This window comes from Urocitellus parryii, chromosome 1 (assembly GCF_045843805.1).
Source record: "Urocitellus parryii isolate mUroPar1 chromosome 1, mUroPar1.hap1, whole genome shotgun sequence".
NCBI lineage: Eukaryota > Metazoa > Chordata > Mammalia > Rodentia > Sciuridae > Urocitellus > Urocitellus parryii.
The window spans coordinates 224,160,414-224,182,705 of record NC_135531.1 but is presented as its reverse complement, the minus strand read 5'-3'; the positions used below and the strand labels follow the sequence as shown (position 1 = coordinate 224,182,705).

Below are 22,292 nucleotides of genomic sequence, written 5' to 3'. Positions count from 1 at the left end.
TCCATTTATATGGTACTGTTAAAATAAAAGTTGGTATCACCTTTTAATTAAGTAGGGTTTTTTTTTTTTCTTTTTCTCCATCGTTGTAATGCTGAAGTTAGAGCATTTAAGGTTCTTTTAGGAATATCTTGTGCTACCTTGTGAAACACAATATTTAGATTGAAGACTGTATTTGACATTAGAAAATACTGTTCCTTTGGTTATGTAGCTGAACTTGTACATTAGTGATAGACAGATATCTTTAATGGAATACCATTATTAGCTATTCATAGTTCTATCAGATGAAGGTGGTTTTTGAAATATGTTGCATTTGATGGTTTTCTGTTATTACTTTTGTATTTCTCTCCTTAGTTTGAAAACAAGTAAGAGTGTGTATACTTTCTTAGATACAGATATTCATTGTTATCTTGCTTTTAGAATTTCTTATGAAAACATGTTGCTAGTTTTCACTTTGTACATTTAAAAAAATCTGATGAATCCTTCCCCTCATACCCACTTACTGACCCCACTAAGAAAATACACACTGTAAGTAGGGATTTGAATCCCAGGTAGAGTTCATTTTGAACATTATATACTTGATGGCATCTTTTAAAAAATAGGTAGACAGGAATTTCTTTGTGTTTTAGCATTTATTTGTTGATGCTACAACTTCACTTTTTGTGACCATAGACTTTTCTCTCAGATTATATACTTGTCACTTAATGTTTAACGTTTATGTGTGTGTGTGCTTGTATTTTCCCTGTCAGTATTAACTTATTTCTGCTTAATTCATTTCAGTGTTTCTTCTTCTTGGGTTAGTATAGATCTGTCACCTTGTTAATACCAACAGGTGGTCAGCACTCTCTTTTGGCCTTTGGTTTCAATGTTCAGTGGAAAGAGAAGTTCAATGATGACATCTTTTTAGTCCTTTGTTATTGAAAGCATCTAGGAATCTCTAGGTAGACAGTTGTGCAGTTCTGTGCAGGCACCCGGACACTCCAGAGGAGTGTGGCATAGGGTTCTCACTCATCAGGCTTTCCCTTCCGCAGAGACAACTGGCAGGCAGCTGAAAGGACTGTGCAAGTGACTGGACTTTATCTGCAGTAGGTTCCCTTGAGGTAAGCGTTAGTAGCCCCTGTAGCACCAGATTATCACAGTTTAGATTTTTTCAAATAAACACACTTATACTAAGTCCTTAAAAATGGCAGCTTTAGCTCTAGTCAAAGTACAGTTTTTTAAACATTGTATCAAGAAATTTTTACTTTTTATTTCCTGGTCTTTGGAACATTTCTTGATATTTTCATGGAATTGGGTGTATTCAGTAATTTAACATGCTCTTCTTTTCTAGTCTTTTGTGTTAAGAAGGGCAGGCAATAAAATAATTTTGAGGTTTTTTTTTTTTTCTATTCACCAAATGTGGCGTTTTTATATATTTTTTAAAAAGGCAAAAAATTAGATCACCTGTAACCATTATATCTTTTATATTCTTTGGAGGTATCTATACTCCCCATAAAAGTTATAGATTTAGGTAGTACATAAACTCTTTCAGAGAAGTTAGCCATAAGAAAATTCCTCTTACTTTTAGAGAAGTCCAAAGCTACATTTTAAAAATGTTGGTGTTTTGTTTTGTTTGTTTTAAGAACTATAGTTACATTTGCAATGAAACACAATTTGCTTAACCATTGAATGTACAAAGTTTTATTTGTGTAGAAGTTTCATGTTTGGGGTACTAGAAAATCTTGAAAAAATCTTTTGGCTTTTGCCTATCTGGGATTTTTAATAAGTCTAGTGGCAAAATATTGGGGGCATTACTATAGATTATACATTTTCCTTAACATACAAAGAATCAACTTTTATTATTATTTTGTTCTGTTTTTCCATGTAAGAAGTTGCTTATCTGGAAAACGAATTCCAGGTTTTACCTTTATAGTAGGTACCTTAATTAACTCCTTTGAGATGAAATTTCATACACATCAAAATACAGATATTCACAGTTTGTTAACTGAATTGGTTGAGAGTAATCTGTTGCAAATTATGTAGTATGCCATTAGCTTGATATCATTTATTTTGGTAATCCATTCCCTGATCATTATATTTTTAAAATAGTCGTTTTGGTTTTGTGAGTAAATAGTACAAGAAGGTTTATTTCTTTAAAAATAGCTGTCTTCTACCACCCACCGATGCCCATCCTCAATTCTTTTAACTTTTATTCCTAGTATTTATTTCCATATTTTAATATAAAGTGTACATTTTATTTTGGTTCATAACTTGCATATTATCTGTTGATTCCCTCTTGGGTGATTTTACCTAGCTAATGTCCCCTTTCTCTACTTTGTATTCTTCTGTCTGATATTCTTTTCAGACACCCAGAATCCTATTTTTTTCTGTCCTCCGTTATAACTAAAAAGCATGTGATAGGCACTGTTAGGGAGATTGAATCTCCTTCAACTGAAATTATTATTTTTCTTATATGTGAATTACTCTATGTATGAATTTGACTTATTTCTAAATGTAGAATGAAAACATTTTCCTCTCGTTAATAATGAAACCAAGATAGGCAGGCAGTGGTTTTGTTTTTCATTTTGCATCACTCTAGGTCTTTTGAACAGGCTCCAAAATTCAGTGTTGTTGTCAGTAAGCATTTACTGCATATCTGCTGTCTTTTAGTCTCTATGCCCAAGTACAGGATATAAAGATAAACAGGATACAATCCAATCCTTCAAAGGAGATCAGTGTCTAGTAGGATTGACAGATATTTAGACACCATTTTATGAACAGGGTGTGCTGTGCTGTAACATTTAAATAAGCACAAGGGAATATGGGAGCAAAGATAGGCAACTCCCAGTTCCATCTGTCTTCAGAAGAAGATAGGCAAAAGGGCTTCCTTCAAAAAAGAGATGATAATTGACTAAGAAAGGCTGTGAATTTATCCCAAAGAACAAAGCATGAGAAAAAGGTAGGCAGAAGGAGACTAGAGTGTGCTTTTGCTTCTGTATACAGGTGTGAAGGTAACTTGGTTACAGGCATAGATCAGTGACTCTCAGCCCCTCGTGCACTTTAGATTACCTGAGAAACGTAAAAATACCAAGCTGCCTTGTGATTCCAATAGTTTGCAAACTTACGTTATAGGGAGTATATGCAAAAATAGTGAAAGAGAATCAGGATCAGGTTTTGAAGACTCTTATATCTCATGATACGGAATTTGGACTTGAGGTGATGGAGAACCACTGAAACGGGAGAAAAAAAGACAATGTAGAATTGTAAAAGGCTTTTACAGTGTACTTTTGGCAGTGTAGAGGATAGGATTGAGTTGTTAGAAAAGTCATTTTGTTAAGGAATCCTACTTTCATTACAAAACTCCAAGTCCCCAAGGTTTAATATTGAGATGAAAAAGTGGAAGAAAGGAGAGAGTTTCTAATTATACTGTTCTCAAGTTTGTTGGACTCTGTTTTCTCCTTTAGATTCTCTACTGAGAAGTTACTACGACTTTCACTATCCCGGCAAATGCTATCAAACTATAACGTGCAAATGAATCATTTATATTCTTAAGTCAGTAGGTCTGGATAGGTGTTTGCATTTCTTATAAGCTCAGACATTTCACTATATTTAAAAATTATAATCAGCAAGATTTGATGAGTTTGAATTAGCATAAAGAAGAAAAGAAAGGTACAAAGGATAATTAAAAGGTATCTAGTTAGATTGAAAGGTATCTAGCTTTAGTTCCTTTGACTGAAATAGATAACACAGAATGAAGATGAATAGATTTGTCACACTAGAAAATGAATTCTGGTAATATCAAGTTTGAATACCTGTGGAATGAACAAATGGGGATATACCTGCAGATGGTAGAAGCTATCTGGAATTTTGGAAAAAGGTCAGACTAAGAAGTGTTTGGCCATACATATTAATCAATGGATGGGTATAGATAGCACAATCTCAGAAGTGTAGTCTGAGGATTCCTAGGGGTTCTTGAAGTTCCTTCAAGGAGTCTGTAGGATCGGAATGGTTTTTGTAACAGTTCTAAGAAATTATATGACTTTTTTTCTTTCATTTCCTCATGAGTTTCTAATTAAAATTTCCAGAGGCTGTATGATACATGATGCCATTACATTGATGATTTATGAATTGTGTATTTCTACATTCTAGTGTTATAAAATTTCTTGTTTTAAATCCTAAATGGTAGATACCAATAGTTGTAACCCACATGAATGAAAGCTCTTTGGGGTCCTCAATAATATGTAGAGGGATTCTGAGACCCAGAAGTTTAAAAACTGCTTTTATAGATGAACACACCTGTTTTTCTCTTTCTCTGTCTAATGCTTGGAGATATTAGCAAGTGAGATAGATAGGTTGGAGAAAAAAAAAAGAGTACCTGTTATGGAGGTGGGCAGACAACGGGAAGAAAAACAGATAATGAAGGAGGAGGAATAGTGAGTAAAGTCAGATGTCTTATAAAAAAGTCAAGGGTATGATTGTTAAAAAAGAATGACTAAGAATTTGTCACTTAGGCTTAGTTTTAGTAGATTAAGGGTTGTAATTGAGGAATTGACAGCAAATATTGATGGCTGTTGACAGAACCTTGATTGTGAAGGAAAGGAAGTAGTTTCTATGTTATATGGGAAGGGAAGGATTATAGAGCTGTGATGGAAACAAGGAAAGTATTGAAAAGAGAAGAAGAGATAGAAACAAAACCTAACATCTTTTTCAGGAAGAGGTATGAACAAGTGAAATCTAGACACCCTGGGTGGCAAGGTTAGTCACAGACAGGTATATCTAATAACTTTTCATCTACTTCATTGTGAAAATGAGTTATCTTTTATTTACTTATTAAGTTATTTATGCATGCATGCTGGGTATTTAACCCAGGACCTTACGTGCGCTAGGCAAGCTTTCTACCACAAAACTGTCCTTCCAACCCCAAGCCTTATATAAACATTTTAGGGTAGTACCTGAAGGAGTTAGAAATATGGTCATGAGCTTATCTGCTGCCTCATTTTATGAGGATAAGAAGCCTGTGTTTCTTTTCTTTTTCTAATATCTTATTTTTATTTATGTATTTATTTTTATATGGTGCTGAGGATTGAACCCAGTGCTTCATGCGTGTGAGACAAGCGCTCTACCACTGAGCTATACCCCAGTTCACCATATTTCTTAATTACTAGTGTTTACCATGTTTTAAACTTACCTTGATTTACCTACTTGCAGTTCTTTTGGTAGGACTCTTTTCTATCTAAACGCAATGACCTTCTTTCTTTGTTTTCTCTAAATTCTGTACAATTTCTGTTCCAACCCCTACCTGAGCTCAAGATGCAAAGATTAATTATTTATTTTAGAATTTATAATGATTTAATGTCCCAACCATTTTTCTTTGTCTACTTTTAGATGTCCTAGAATATATTTCTCTTACTTATTTTCTACTGAGGTTGGGATATTTGTCATAATATAAACTTCATTGAATTATAGTATCTTCATTAATTTATATTGGAAAAACAGTTGTTTCTTTGTACATGTGTGTTTACATGTAGTATACTCCATAATTTTAATATTTCTAAAGTATACATATATAATTATTCTGTTCTTGCCTTAATTTAATCTTTAATACTCATCTTTTACAATATGTTTGTGTAACTTAAATCAGAGTTGAACAATATATGTTTAAAATAAATCTCTCTCTAGAACCAGTATCCCCCCTCCCCATTTCCTACTAGGTAATTATCGAATCTTAATCCTTTATCCACTGGCCTTAAATTACTGTTTATTGTCTATCTAAATATATTTGGGGTTTTTATATTATTTATCATTAAGGATTTCAAGTTATGAGTACATTGAAGTTATTGCATCTTGAACATTTTCTGTTTTATCTTGTTTTATATGTTCTCATCTCTTGATTTTCTATTTCTTTAAATTTTTTCTCTCTTTCTCCCCACCCCCCCCCAACCCCCCAGTGAGGCAAGGTCTTGCTATGTTGCCATGTTTAGATCCTCAAACCTGAGATCCTCCTGCCTCAGTGTCTTCAGTAGCTGGGATTTTAGGTGTGCACCACCACATCTGACTTCTACTTTCTGATGTTTTCTTTTTTCTCCTCTTAATAGTTCTTAGCTTGACTAGGCCCTCAGTGAACAAATTAAGTACAATAGATTAATTGGAAGTTATGATCTATTTGAAAATAGAGGTAATACTAGCCTTAATTTGGGGTTTTTAGATTCATTTTTAAAGATTATTATTTATTTTTTTGTTTACGTACATTTGCTGTAACTTGGAGAAGTTTTAATGCCATAATCTAAACCCCCAAGAAAGAAAAGAGAACTTAAAAATGAATTTAGTGATGAATAGGTTGAGTGTAATGGAAAGGTACTCTTTTTGTTTTGGGTACCAGGGATTAAACTCAAGGGCACTCGACCGCTGAGCCACATTCCCAGCCCTATTTTGTATTTTATTTAGACACAGGGTTTTGTTGCTTAGCGCTTTGCTTTTGCTGAAGCTGGCTTTGAATTTACGATCCTCCTGCCTCATCTTCCCCAGCTGCTGGAATTACAGGCATGTGTCACTGCACCTAGCTGGAAAGTTACATTTTTATTATTGTTTACCTCAAATAAAGTACCTTACTTATGACCTTATTTTGATTAAAATCTGTTGAATTTCTGAAAATGTTGGACACCTAGCATAGTGCCCTCTTCAATTTTAAGAAATGCTGTTTGTATCCTGTTACCTAAAATATTTACTAAAATATTTCAGCCTGATTTATATTTATGGTCTTCTTGATGGGTTCCTCTGTCTTTTCCTTTCTTTTTCTTCCTACTGGTAGTATTTTCTCACTTTGCTTCTTACCAAAACTCTTTTAAATATTTTTAAGTTGATTATTGTATTGACATAGAATGTAGCAGTGTTGCTTTATATACATCATACAATATGTACAATAACTATGTTGTTTTGAAGGGTAGCATATGCAACAGAAATGGTGTATTTTGTAACATCAGTGAATACTTATAATTTTCTCAATGGAGGAATGAGAAATCTGTTGTCTTTCGTACTAACATTAACAATCAAACATGAATTATGAGGCCTAAAAGTACCTGTGAAATAACTTGAATTTCCTTGTAACTTATTCTTTTATTTAAAATGAAAAAAACTTAAAAATTATAATACTAGAATGTAGGAATGCAGAAATACACAGTTTGTAGATCATCAGTGTGATGACATCACATGTCATACAGCCTCTGGAAATTTTCGCTATAAATTCAAGAGACCATGAAAGTAAAAAAAATATGCCAGGTAGATAGTTTATGTGCCAACTGCAAATAATTCTTCCATATTCATCAAAGTAAGGTTTCTCAGCCTTAACATTTTGTGCTAATGTAGTTTTGCCTGGGGTTGGGGAGAGGCTGTGCTATGCAGTCAACATAGGATGCTTAGCAGCATCTCTGCTTGTACACATTAAAATACCTGTAACCCCCTTCCTCCCTGTTACCAGAGTGGTGACCAAAAATATCTTCAGGGGAATATTTAGCTCAGTGGTAGAGCACTTGCCTAACACGTGTAAGGTACTGTGTTTAATCCTCAGCACTACATACATACATACATACATACATACATACATAAATAAAATAAAAGTATTGTGTCCATCTACAACTAAAAAAATATTTAAAATAATTTTTAAAAATATCTTCAGGTATTGCCAAATATCTGCTGGTGGTAGGGGGCAAATTTCCTACGGTTAAGGACCATCCCATTAATAGAGAAGAGAAAATTTTAGCAAGTTAACTGAAGTTCTGGATTACAACTGTCTAGATTTTACATCTCTAAATGGGGAAACAGAAGCACAGAGGATGTAATTAATTTGCCTATAGTCACATAGATAGTAAGTAATGAAGTCAGAATTCTTATTCCAAAGTACTTGTCTTATTTTAAAGTAATAGCTTCGATGTCTGGCAGTATGGGAATTAATAGTTAGATAAATGACCCTTTTAGTCTTGTGAAAATGTTATTGGGGGGGATATTTGGGTTTAAGATATTTTATAGTATTTATCAAATTTGTCAATCCAAGAAAATAATGTAGACTAATTGTACTTCACAAATGTTTAATTTTATGTTACTTTTAGATTAGGTTTTAAGGGCATTTGGCAGAAGTTGACATTACTGAGAAATTTGGTTTTAATATCTTATTCTTTAGTAGAGTGCTATAAATACTAAAATGCTTATTTTTATGTCAGCAGAATACAGTACATATTTTACTAATTTTCTTTGAGATTAATTCTCATTTTCTAAAATAACTGAGTAACCATGACAACCTATTGGACTTGTTGTAACCTAATTAGTTTTCTGCTGTATGTCACAATTTTGGTCCCTATTTTTAACAAAAAATTTTATGGAGTAATGTTTTTAATTTTAGAGATTCTATAAAGTGGAATATATAGGAAATATTGACTTATTATTTTAGATCGACTGTTCCTAGTCCTGATGATACATCAAAATCACATCACTTCTGGAGCTTTAAAAATTCCTTTGGTGGTCTTCTAGAGGTAATTAAATTTGGACAGGAAGCTCCCAAAGAACTTTTAAATGAAAACTTTGTAAATTATTCTGGTGCGTAGTCAACATTGAGTATCAACACTAAAAGATATATAACACAACTTTTTAAAAAATAAATCACACTTTTTTCTGGTTACAAATGTTATTTTGTTATAGAGAAAACAGTAATACTTTTTTACCCATTAGATACATATTTTGAAAGATTAATAAACATTGTCATAGTACTAGTGTAAAAGTAGATTGATACTGTCTTTGAAAATGCAGTTTTGCATCTAAAAATTTAATTGCGCACATTCTGTGAGACAGCATTTACATTTAAAAATATCCCAAAGAAATTGTGGTATAAGGACCTAGGGATTTGTGCTCAAGGGAATGTTTGTAGGGTTATACATGCTGTAAAATGTTACTTTTATCATGGATGTCACAATGGGACAAAGTTACAAGACCATTGTTATATATTTTACTATTCTAAGTACTCTCAAAATGCCAAAATTTCCCAAATAAATTATCTTGAAATGTTGCTTCTCCTCTGTGCTCCCCACAGCTGTTGTTTTATATGGCTTTGGGGGGGGGGTAGTACTAAGGATTGAATGGACTCAGGAGCACTCGACCACTGAGCTACATCCCCAGCCCTATTTTGTGTTTTATTGAGAGACAGGGTCTCACTGAGTTGCTTAGCCCCTCGCTGTTGCTGAGGCTGGCTTTGAACTTGGAGATCCTCCTACCTCAGCCTCCCCAGCCTCTGGGATTACAAGTGTATGCCACTATGCTCGAGTCTGTATGTCTTTTTTATTCTGGTTGTATGATTTGAAAACTACTGACAGGATAATTTGAATAGGAGAGAAAATTCAGCTTTATTCTAATTTTAAGGTATAGTACTCTTTAACAAATGAATCCTTAGAGGTAAAGCAAGAGAAAGAAAAATGCTAATAGTTATGCTACATAAGAAAACAGCAAACAAAATCACTTTTCATCAATACTGAAAAGTTGAGTATGTTCCTGCATTGATGTATGTAAATTTAAATGATACAAGTGATAAGAGTTTAAGAAGCCAGAGTGTGAGCCAGCAAGTAAGGTGGTTTAAAAATGAAGAGTAATTGTTTTAGTATTATGTTTCTTTGAAACCCATGGTTGTGGATGCTGGACATGTGTGAAAAAAAGTGAAAATCCTTCAGGCTTTTAAAAGTGTTGTGAACTGGCACACAGCAAGTTTCCCTGTGAAACAGCTCACATTTTAGTCTGGTGTTTCTCCAATTTCTTATTATTGGTGCCCTACCATCTTTTATTACATGTTATTAAATAATAAAGGCAATAGAGCAAAAAGTAGACAACACTAAAAATTGCTGATTTGTTGATGTGATTTACTAAGAATGGCAAGGAAGTTCTCTTATTTGAAGATAGGATTCCAAAATATTGCATAAACGACCTTTTTATATTAAATATTAAAATCAGCAATATAACAAAGATCTTTTAGAGACCAAAGATTCAAGCAAACATGTAATAATATAACATAGCGCAACATATAATCCAGATAATAGTTCTTGATATTAAAGTTTCAATGCTTGAACAGAGACAGACTATGTGAATTTTAGGTCATGCCAGCTCAAAATCATCTATGAATTAAAATGTACATATTTCTTGATGCGTTTTATCAAAATGTAAGTAGGATACAAAATAGCAAGAAAATTTTCATAAACAGTTTGTTTTATTATGGTATATTATATTCTAACCCAGTTTTTTAAAATTTAAAATTTTTGGGGAAAAAAAAACAGGACATTTTATCCATTTAAGTGTTCTTGAAAAGAACATCTACTTTACATTGACTATTTTTGTAAGGACCCAGATTTTCCTTTCTAGTTCAGTGCTGTTTTGGTATGTGCTATTAAAATAACACAGATATTTCTCCAGCATTATCCTGTCTCAATCTAGATCAAAAAGTTTTGCCTAGAAATGTGGGTAAAAATTAAGGATTATTTTTATCAGTTGCATTGCCATTCCATTTATTGCAATTATGTAACCTTGTATTTGATACCATGAATATGAATCATAGAATAGCCAACGAGTTGTATTTTTTAAACCAATTTTGGGCTAAATGAGTCTGTCCAAAGATATTCATTCTGGTAAGTTTCAGGATTGAATATTTTATTAAAGATATTAATAGTGTAACTTTTGTAAAAATAATTTTCTTTTAGTAATTTTGTTAGAGATAATGATATCCAACTTTGGTTGTCATCTGTTTAGTCAGACCTTATGAACTCTAGCTTAGAGTGAAGAATAAGTTCCTTCCTTTTTAACTGATATTGAAATATCTTTTCACACGCTGTAACAGTTTTCTGTAATGTATTTATGTTGGTAATTTTAAATGTCTCTCTAGTTTGAGGCTTGTAGAAAAATAGTTCATATTGATTTATGTTCCTTATTCTGTGGTAGCATTAAGATTTCTTACTTTTTTTTCTTTAATCTTGGTCTTTTTTGCTTTGAAGAAAGACTGAAAAAAAAACTTTAACATAAAACAAGAAGCCACATGATTAGATATAAAACCCTTGTTTAATAATCATTTACTTAATTTCCAAATAAAATTATAGCATTAGCTTAGTTGTATTAGTCATCTCATGAGTGCTTTAAATTTGTCTTTGTTTTATTAAACAAACTTTAAACTGCTTGAAAATACTGTGTAAGTTCACGCTAATGTCTTGGAACATTTAAATGCCAGAGTAGTCACTCTGGTTTTGGTATGATTACAAATCTGGGATTTACAAAGCTAAATAGATTTAGGAGTACTAATCTTTCCTTTCTTCGTTTTCTGCTAACTGCTGTTCCATTGTGTGTGGAAATTTATTGGCTTTGTAATTACTATATTCTTTCCATTTTTACTTTAAAATCAAATCCTACTATGTTGCCTTATACTAGTCCTTCCTTATTTGTGGTCAGTTGTAGTGAGCTAGTTCTAAAAAAGTAGAGAAGGAAGAAATGACAGCATTATTAGCAAAAGAAATAATAAGCTTCAAAATGTTCTATGTAAGAAATATTTGATATGAGCAAATTTTACACTTTGTTAAGGACATGGATGGTATGATTGAGTCCTTAGGATTTCTTCAAGGAAATCATTGATTGTAATGAATAAGTAGTTTTTCTAACCTTTTTAAAGGTACAAGCTGTTTCTTGAAAGGAAATCTCATTATATTAAAATAGGGATGCTGTGTTTGCAGGGACAGGGGTGGAGGCGGCACAGGGTGTGTCTCTGGTAGGCTAAAGCTTTACCTTACTCTTCCCTCTCCTTCCCTTCCTTCTTCCTCCTCTTTAATAGCTTGTGTGTGCACAACCTTCTCTCCCCTAAGGAATTGCTGAAATAGAGTTTGAAAATTGCTGTTTTCAAACTTTTTCTCATCAATCTCTAAAATGATTAAGAGTTTGGTGAGTTTCTGCCTTATCTTCCCCCTTCCCCCAGGTCCATTCTATATTCCCAAATAGACCTATGTGACTTGGGATGAATCAGCAGCACTGGGCTTCACTGAAAGTTTTTATTTTGTTTTGTTTAATATAGATGTTGCTCATATTATTTAATTCAAAACCAAAAAACTATTCAATATACATTTGCTTGAAGGTTGAGGGTGACCTAGACTGCTGGTGTTACAGATTATAGTCTAGAATATAGTCAAGTAGAGCCTTAAATAGAAAATATTACCTATTTTGCAAGTCCTGCAAATTATTTGTAAGATATTAGAGCAGAAATTGGTGGTCCTTTGCATACAACACATAATTAAGGTTTTAAAACATAAAGCTTATGATTATTTGAAATGATAGAAGGATAGCCATTTACATAGGAAAATTGGGTACTTAACTGACATTGTTGAATACCCACTATATGCTGATACTATGAACTAAGTATGTTTCTCATTTAATCTCTACAGTCCAACTATACCTATATTATCACATTTTAAATTGATAAGAAAGTTGGTCCTTGAGTTAAGTAACATGCCAAGGGTTATAGTAAATAATGGATTCAGAGTTTTACTCTTGTTCAGTTTATTCAGACACATGATACTTGCTTTTTAGGAAATTATAGTCTATTTGTGCTGAGAACAACTCTTAAGTTTATCTAAATAGAAGATCTCTGAGGTGAGAACAAAAGGAAAGATCAGCACTAGGGAGTAGTGTTAGGACACATGGAAAAAGATTAGGGTTCATGGGAAGGGACAAATGCTCTTCATATAATGGAGAGCATTTGGGTGGGTTTTTTTTTAATGAAGTGACATTTTCTCCAAAGGGGTGCTCTACTTTCTCATACTAAGAAATGTTGCCTTACAGAGGAATAAGTTTTGCTAAGCAATCTATTCTTTAAAAAAGAAATAATCTTAAATATTTGAAAGTATAGTATTTAATCCAATGAAGTATTTAATGAATGTTATCCTAGATAAGTTTGATAATTCGTATCTATATATTGTGTTTCTACCCTATCCCTCCTTTTGAGATAGCCTGAGCTTTAGCATTTTAACATTTCTGGAAAGCTCTGTAGTAAAGAAATCTAACTTTATTCACCCTAGGTGAATATTCCTTCACCCTCAGCTCCCACTTAAGTGTTAGCTTTCTCAGCCTATCATTGAACCAGTTGTCCTCAGAAAATTGTATGGGACCATTTAGAACATTATGCTTCCTTTAGTTTTCTAACTAAAAAATATTGTTTCCAGTATAACTTTTTCAGAATTATAATATTTAGTGAGTTTTTTTTTCTTTATTCAAAGTAACTAGTCAAGATTTTAGATGGAATTCCAGGAGGAACCTGCCTGCTTAAAAATTATCATAATTTATACTAATACTAAGTATAAATTTTATATTGATTAATTTTGAAAAAATCATTTTCTTGCCTTAAATTATTTTTTAGCAGATTAAGTTGGGAAGGATATGAATGAACTATTATTTAGGGATCCTCTTTCATTTTATGATAGATATAGGTTTCTTTGTGAAAATGTTAATTTAGAATATTTATTTGGTGATATTTTTATTCCTAGAAAAATGGAATAAATATTGTTTATTGTTTAAGTTTCAGTTTTGTAATTTTGACAATGAACTAAACTGAACCATGTATTCTACATTGCTGGTACATCAGACTACCTCCCAAGTAGATTAACAGGTCAGATTTCCTTAAAATCTCTGGTTTATGAGGTAAAAACATATAGGTAATTTATTGGACATACTGAATTTTAATTACAAACAATAACATTTTGAAATATCTTTGCATTGTTAAGTTAGTTATTAGTTTTTGATGTAGGAAGTGTAGCATGTCACATAAAGAAAACTCAAAGAACATTTAGGACTTAGAATTACACAAAACTGAATTTGATTTGAATCCTGGCCCTGCCACACTAGTAGATTTAACTTTGATTGAGTTATTTAATATTCATTATGTATTATCAGGTAATAAGTATGTGCCAGATATGTGGTGGGAATGTGAGATGGGGAGGAGAAATAATGCTTATCTTTAGAGAACTCAGTTAGTAGCGTTCAGTACAACCTCTCTGAATCTCTTATTTTCTTGGCACAATGGAGGTTAGAGAACTTAAAATGCCCAGGATGGTACTTAGGGGAACAATATATTCTCATAGAATTAGGTTGTTATTGTTCATGCTATTTAATTAAGGCTACAAAGAGACAGAAAAATATGATTTGATTTCTTTCTTATTTGTTGACCACAGAGCCATAAAAGATTTATTTTAAGTTGCCTAATGTTCATTCTTTTATTTGAATAGTTCTTGAGTTCCTGTTAAGTTTAAGGCACCAGAGCTACTTAACCAGGCTTTTAGAATTTTAGGGCTTGGAGCCATTGCCTTTGCTCTTGAGTTTTAATTTTTGACTAAGCAAACAATTTGTCAGACTCCACAAAAAATACTTGTGTTAGCCTAATGAAAATACTTGCTATCAGTTCAAGGAACAGGCCTTTAATGGGAGCAGAGCCACTATCTAGAGCAGGAGTCTGCAAAGTTTTTCTGTAAAGAGGCAGATATTTTAGACCTTATGGGCTCCGCCATCTCTTGTTGCAGCTACTCAGCCCTGCAGGTATAATGTCAAAGCAGCTATGTACAATACAGAAATGAATGAAAGTGGCTATGTTCCAATAAAACTTTGTTATGGATTCTGAAATCGAAATTTCTTACAGTTTTAATATCACAAAGTGTTCTTGGTTTTAATCTTAAAAAAATCAATCATTTAAAATAAAAGCTAATGCTTTTATCATGGGCTGTCCAAAAACAGGTGGCTAAACACAGTTGGCTCATGGGCCATACTTTGCTGACCCCTGATTTAGAGTACAATCTATGAATTTACTGTAATTGTTTTTGGATAATAATTCCAGGCATTTAGGTGAGTGGTACTTTTTAGTTGGAATTCAACATGTCAGTTTGTGTTCTGCTCCTTTTCCTCATCCAAGATTACTTTTCTAAGCAAAATATGTATGAGTAGTAGAAAAGAAATAGGAAAAAGTTAAGGTGATTTTATTTTTTGCCCTATCTAGTTAATAATTTGAAGGGCATCTTGTAAAGGCTAATTACTTTCAGATTTCTTATGCATGTCAAATCAAATTTTGTAAATGTCAGTTTCAGGTAAAATGTATAAGGTTTTTTCTAAACTTGAAATTGTTTATATTTATGGAATAGGAAGTTTTATCATTTAAATAAATTATAGGTCAATAACTATGTTTACCTCTCATAAGCACTGTTAAAACACTTTTTGGCCTTGAAAATAAAAATGATTTTTATATTGATAGTAATGATTTTTATGTTATAATGTAAAATTATGTTAACTTATTTTCATAGACACCAGAGAAGAAACAATCGGAATCATCCAGGGGAAGAAAGAGAAAAGCAGAAAACCAGAATGAAAGTAGTCAGGGTAAGCAGAGCAATATCTTACTTCCGAGCTTAGTAGACACTTAAAAATTAATCATTCTGATTTTTAACCAATTAATATTCAAATTTGTTAAAAAGTAATTTCATGTTTTTGTGAATTCTATAGATAGCTGTTGTATAATTTCTGAATTTGTAATAGCTTAGGACTATATTTTATAAGAAATAATTATATGAAACTACAATCTTTTTGTACCATAGATAGTTAGCTTAAGGTTACTTATGCTTTTTGATGTTTCCCTTATTTTTCAGTTTGTGTCCTAGAAAGTCAAGTATCATTTCCAAATCTGGCAAGCATTACTTTATCACCTTTGATTTATCTCTATTTATATGAATTATATTATTGAAATGGCTTCTTGTTTTAAAATAAAAACTGTAAATCTCACTTTCAAACACGTATTCCATTTTCCTCTTCCCTTTCATTTAAAAAAAAAAAAAGGCTATGTAAAAATAGACTGTAAGATGGGTTAGGTGGCACATGCTTGTAATCCCAGTGGCTCAAGAGGATCTCAAGTTCAGTTTTCAGCAACAGTGAGGCACTGAGCAACTCAGTGAGACCCTGTCTTTAAATAAAATATAAAATAGGGCTGGGGATGTGTCTCAATGATTAAGTACCCCTGAGTTCAAGCCCAGTACCAAAAAAAAAAAAAAAAAAAAAAAAAAAAATTCTAATCAAAGCATGTTTTTCTTTTAATATCCACTTTTCATCCTTTCTTACATACCTGCCTTTTGTGAGAAGAGCTAAGAAAAGCATTTTCATTAGACTAAAAAATCTCTTGTAATGGACAACAAAAACAGTACTATTGTTTAATTTAGGTATTCAAAATAAATTAGGCTCTTAACTCATATAGGATGATAATTTTTACATCTAGTGTTACATGTTTTGGAGTCAGTCTCTAGTTGACTAAGTACCATGAACTTGTATTTTACCAGTTTATATATGGCACTTGAACCAAGGAACATATTTGTAGCAACTGTCTTTTTGTGGAAAGAAGTGGTTAGTTAACAACTTTTTTAGATTTATAGGACCTTTTCTTTAGTGTGTAATACTTGTATCTTACTTGGCATGGGGCTCCTTTTTTGATCTTAATGTATTTCGCCAAAGTTGTGGTTAGGGGACTTGTAACTTAAAGATATGTTAATTATGGCCATTTCGACAGCAGATTAAAGTCACCTCAAAACTAAGTTCCAGAAGAAGGTGGGACTTCTGGGTTGCTTGAGCCAACCTATCTTTAAGAACCTGTGTGTGTGTGGGGGGGGGGGGGGTCTTTGTTTCCTGCCATCCACAGAATTGTCTGATTTACTTCTAGTTTTAGGATGGTTGCCTAAATTAGATTTATTCATTTCCTCTTCTTCACTCAGTATTTGCTTTGGAGAGAGGCTGACTTTCTGTGTCCTTCCCATCCCCACTCATTTAGAGTAAGCCTCTTCAGGTTCAGAGCAAACCTTTCCTATCACCATATTGACCAGATGGGATCATGATTCCATTCTAAAACTAGTAATGTCTAACAGAGGTACTATTGCCCCTAGAGAAATAAGGCCCATCTCTGAAACTGGAAATGGCATAAAGTGTTACCCCTACAAATATGGACTGTGTGGAGAGAGTGTCTCACATTGCATGGGGCTTCTGGTTGAGCCAACCTGTCTTTAAGAACTTGTTTTGAGGGATTTTTTTTTTCTTTGTGTGATTCCTGTCATCCACAGGATTGTTTGATTTTTCTGAAATAAATAAATATATATTTATAAATATATATTTATTCTGGTAAGGAGGAAAAGAGGAACTAGGAGTGGGGACTGTATAGAAGCTAAGAGAAAAGGGTTGAGGAAATGGCTTCTGGGTAGACAACCCCAAACATTAATAGATGTACCTCCTTAGAATCTGCAGGGAAGTTACCATAGATAGCAAGGAAGTTCCTTTGACATAAAACTAGTTCCATAGTCCTGCCAGACCTCTAAATGAATTGCTACAAAACTATTGTTCCAAATTTTTAGGTACTATTTATAAATCTGGGTACTTGTTTGGTTTTTTTAAAAAATTCCTCTACCTTATTCAAGAAAGAATTTAAGGTTTTTGAGCTTTTAAGTATATTGTTTGTTCATTTCAGTAATACTTGGCACATAGTAACTACTTAAGAAATATTTGTCGGCTAAAATACATAAATGCATGAATTTAAATCAGTATTGAATTGATAGTTATATATTTATTTATGTTAAACAAATCTTTTGACTCTGTGATATCATTAGTTTCTCTCTTATAACTTGAAGAAATCATGTATTCTATGTAGTTCTGATTAAGATGGATGCCTCCCCTCCACAAAAGTTTCTTTAAACACCGTCTATATTAACAGGTTCTGAATTAAGTATTTATAAAATGGATGAAGACTCCATTTTAGAGCAAAATGTTTTAAAGTGCAGTGTAATCTCTTGTGACTTGGTTGATTTTATCAATATGTCCTAAGACTAGTATTTAAAATTTAGTTCATTAAAACATATCCTATTAATTTGGAAATACTTTTTAGAAAATCAAAATAACATTTTACAAAATAACATTTATATTGAAGTATGTTGTCATTTTGACAGGGATTATATTTTGGTTTATATTAATTCAATTTTTTTTATTTCTACCAAGAATGAATTTGCTTATCAGTTATGCAGTTACCACTTTTTAATTCATTATTATTTTTTTAAAATTAGTAGTCATTAGGCAATGTTAATAATGTTGTTAAAACATGGATCCACCTGCTTTAGAGACTGTAGCTCAGTGGTAGAGCATGTTCTTAGAATGGGTCAAGCCCTGGGTTTGTTCTCTAGTATCAAAGCAAAAATCAGCATTAACACAAACACCATGAAATCCCTTGTCATTTATTTGCTTGATTTCACAATAATTGGGACTTCTAAAAATTGGTGTGTTTCTTTTAAAAAATGTTATTTGATTTCTTAACAATCTGATATTCTTACTATTATATTGTACACATGTATGGATATTTAACAGTGAATCTACTATTATGTACAACTACATCCATAATGTACCAATAAAAATGGGTGAAAAAAATCTGATCTCCTAAGGATTCAGTATTTTTGATGTTTATCACTACCATACTAAAATATATGCTTTTTATTAAATAGATGATTTTTTGTGCAGTAAGGAATTTAATGTTGGCACATTTTCCTTTTGGTGTTATATATGGTAGATAATCATGACTGACTTTAAATCAGTACAATTTTTTACTTTTATATTTTAGGAAAAAGTATTGGGGGACGTGGCCACAAAATTAGCGACTATTTTGAAGTAAGTTCATTGAGAAGTATTTCTGATTCCTAATTCAGTATAATTTTGCGAGAACTAAATATTTCTTTGAAGCACGGGGTCACCTTTTGAGCAGAGCTTTAGTACTATGTGATATTTTTCATTGGCCTGACACATCATATATAACATTCAAAGTTGTTTCTCACAAATTTACTTATAACGACCCATTTGATAGGCTATAAAAGATGAAACTAAGGACTTAAAAGTTTGCCAGTTCTCTCATATCAGTACAGGCTTTGTCACACAACACCCATGTTGAGCCCTGTGGATGGAGATTGAATAATTCCTAGAGATATGAGTAGTAGAGTCTTTAAAAACAATAAAGAGTGAACATTTGGAGTTTTAGCCAATTTGGAATGTTTCCTTCTACATAGAAATACTTTGGGCTTCCAATTTTATAGCAGGGCATATTAATGTGATTATTAAAACAATAAATAGGATCCATTCAGTTGAAAAATACATACTTGAGGGTGAGAGCAGAATTGACTGATTAAAGCAATAGCTGAATTTTTTTAGAGTTTTTTTTTAAACTCTCCATTGTTTCAAGTTTATAGAATCTAAGGTAAAACTGTTGCTGACAATAAATTACCTAATGCCCTTTAGTTGAGGTCAGTCACTCAGTGTTAATTTCTTAACAACCTTTGCTAAAAGTAGAATCAATTAAAATAAACAAACATCTCTTGAATGCCTACTGTGTGCTAGACATTATGCTAGGCACTATAGTGAGACAAAATTCTTAGATTGCGGGGAAATTGTGTAATGAACACTAAGAAGTCCTATCTCTGCTGTTTATATCAAAGTTAAGTGAGTATTTTAAAAAGTGAAGTAGAGGGGCTAGGGCTATAGCTCAGTGGTAGAGTGCCCGGCATGTGTGAGGCACTATGTTCGATTCTCAGCACCACATATAAAAAAATAAAAATAAAGTTCCATTGACAACTAAAAAAGAAATATGTTTTTATAAAAGTATTAAAAAAATGAAGTAGACAATAAACTATATTCTTAAAGGAAGCCAGTAGCAGCAAATTGTTTTCTTCTGTTCTTAATATAGAAACATTGAGAAGGAGAAAGCTAAGAAACAGATTAGCCAACTCATGCCTTTTGTAAGAAAGAATGACCTTTTTTTAAAGGGGTTAAAGGAACTCGTTCCACGTAATTCTTGTATGCCATGAATATTTGGATTTTTAATAGATTTGAGAACGATGATTCTGTTTTAAGATAGTTGATTATGTTCACTAAAATCCACATGTGAACAATTTATGATTTGTTGGGAGCATACTGGCTCAAGAAACATTTTCAGGAGAACTGTACTGAGCTTTAGAGAAAAAATAAAACATGTTCATTGCTCTGAAGTAATTTATTTGTCTTTGAATCAACCACAATAACAAATTATAGTCAGAATATAAATTAATAAGTATCAGAGGTAGTCTTGTCATGTTCTTGTGATTAGGAGTATTCTAATCTTTTAGGACTTAACCATAACTGATCTTAGTTTTGCTTTTTCTGAATCTACTTAAATGACTACTTGATATGAGTTAGAACTGGATATACTTAGGGCTGGAATGTATAAGGTCCTGACTTTGCATATAAAATAAGTTATATTTAATAAATAAGTTATATTTAATTTATTTCTTAATAAGGTATCTAAAATAACAATTATCTAATCCTGTTTTAATGAATGGTGATTTTTTTTTCTTTTTCTTTTTCTCAGTACCAGGGAGGAAATGGCTCAAGTCCAGTAAGAGGCATACCTCCTGCAATCCGTTCTCCTCAGAATTCACATTCACATTCCACTCCTTCCTCATCTGTAAGTTTTTTCATGTTGTAGTCTTCGTCTTCTAGGAGGTCATATACATTGAATGACATTTGTAATTCATTGTTTTTTTTGGGAAGTTCTATATAAAATAATATTTATGCTTTAAAAAATAATTTTTATGAGTCGAGCTGAATCTCTTTTTTAACAATATGATGCCATTAGAATTTTGTTTCTGAGCCAGTTACAGTGACACATGCCTGTAATGGCTCCGGAGGCTTAGGCAGGAGGATCTCAGATTCAAAGCCTGCCTCAGCAAAAGCAAGGCACTAAGCAATGCAGTGAGACCCTGTTTCTAAATAAAATACAGAAGAGGGCTGAAGATGTGGCTCAGTGGTCAAGCACCCCTCAGTTCAATCCCCCTCCACCCCCCCAAAAAGAACTTTGTTTTTGAAAATGAGCTGCCAAAGATTTCCTGAATTAATTATATCTAATAAGTATTGTTTTTATAAAATAATGTGGTTGAGCCTCTGGAACTGAGATAAATAAATAACTCTTGAATCATTATGTAGTCAGTTATTAATTTCTGACTTCTAACTTTTTTATCAATTAAACTTCTTAACCATGAAAATAATAGTATAAATCATTTCTGGGAATGCTTAAGATAAAGGTGGGCTGTTTAGTTAAACATAGGAGAGAAGGACATTGGCCAATTTTATAACTTTTCAATTTATTTGTAACATTTTAAGACATAGTTCTTTTATGTGCATTGTTTTTCATGTTGGATTTTATTTTTTATTTACTTTGTGTGAAAGTTCAGTATCTAGTTAGAAAAATTAAGTTGGCTTTCAACAATTTAAAGATAACTTAGAAATTTTTGAAAATCATAGTTTCACTTATGTATTCAAGTATTGTGTCTGCTTCTACCCCTTGGTGTACTTAGTTTTCTTTATTTTGTCCCTTGCATACAACCCATATACAAAGTAGGCAAAAGATTCAATAGTAATTTAATAATTATGGTGATAATAGCATTGATACAGTGCTATAATCTGTTACTTTCTATGAATGTGTTTTTAAGCTAGTGACTGGATAAATCATAGAATATATTAATAAATTGATATCAACCTACTTATGGTCATGTATTATTATCCCTGTTACTAAGAATTCTGTATTAAGATATTTTTGTTTTTCCTTTTGAACCATCATAATTTGTTTTTGATATTTTTGTTTCAGAACAATTTATCTGGCCTTAATTGTTTTAAATAGTATGAAACTATTAAGATTTCTTTGATGGCACTAGAATATAAGCTCCTAGAGGAAGAAAATGTATGGTTGTAGCTCTTTCTGGGCATTATGTAGGAGGTATTCAAAGAGTGCTTATTGAATAAATGGTGATTAAAAAGTCAGTTATTTTTCAAGTATTATCCTGATTTAAAAAAAAAACAAACTTGAGAAATGTTAAGTAATTGCTACCAAATAGAAACCTTTTTTCCTGCTTAAAGGTAAACATTTTAATATATGTTTTTTCAGGTTCGACCGAATAGCCCTTCCCCTACTGCGTTAGCTTTTGGGGACCACCCTGTTGTACAACCAAAGCAGTTATCCTTTAAAATTACTCAGGTAATTAATAACTAAAATCATTTTTATGACTTCTAGGAAACCACTGCACAACTTTATAATAATAACTTAAAGACATATACTATTGTTTTAGATATAAAGTAAAATTAAACATCAAGAAAACTAACATACTAAACAACAACAACAACAATAAAACATTTAGGGAGGGAGGGAAAAATTGAAACACCCAATTTACTATCACTTTGTCCTT

The 22,292-nt window shown here is 32.2% G+C and overlaps 1 protein-coding gene across 1 annotated transcript in view; it reads left to right on the top strand.

The window, feature by feature from the left end:
• The window catches only part of Tlk1 (tousled like kinase 1), a 137,202-nt gene that overhangs the window by 72,738 nt on the left and 42,172 nt on the right, over window positions 1–22,292 (top strand). The window contains exons 4-7 of the mRNA XM_026389540.2: window positions 15,318–15,393; window positions 18,650–18,696; window positions 20,423–20,518; window positions 21,995–22,084. Of these exons, the coding sequence (XP_026245325.1) occupies window positions 15,318–15,393; window positions 18,650–18,696; window positions 20,423–20,518; window positions 21,995–22,084 (309 nt within the window). The remainder of the gene's footprint in view (window positions 1–15,317; window positions 15,394–18,649; window positions 18,697–20,422; window positions 20,519–21,994; window positions 22,085–22,292) is intronic.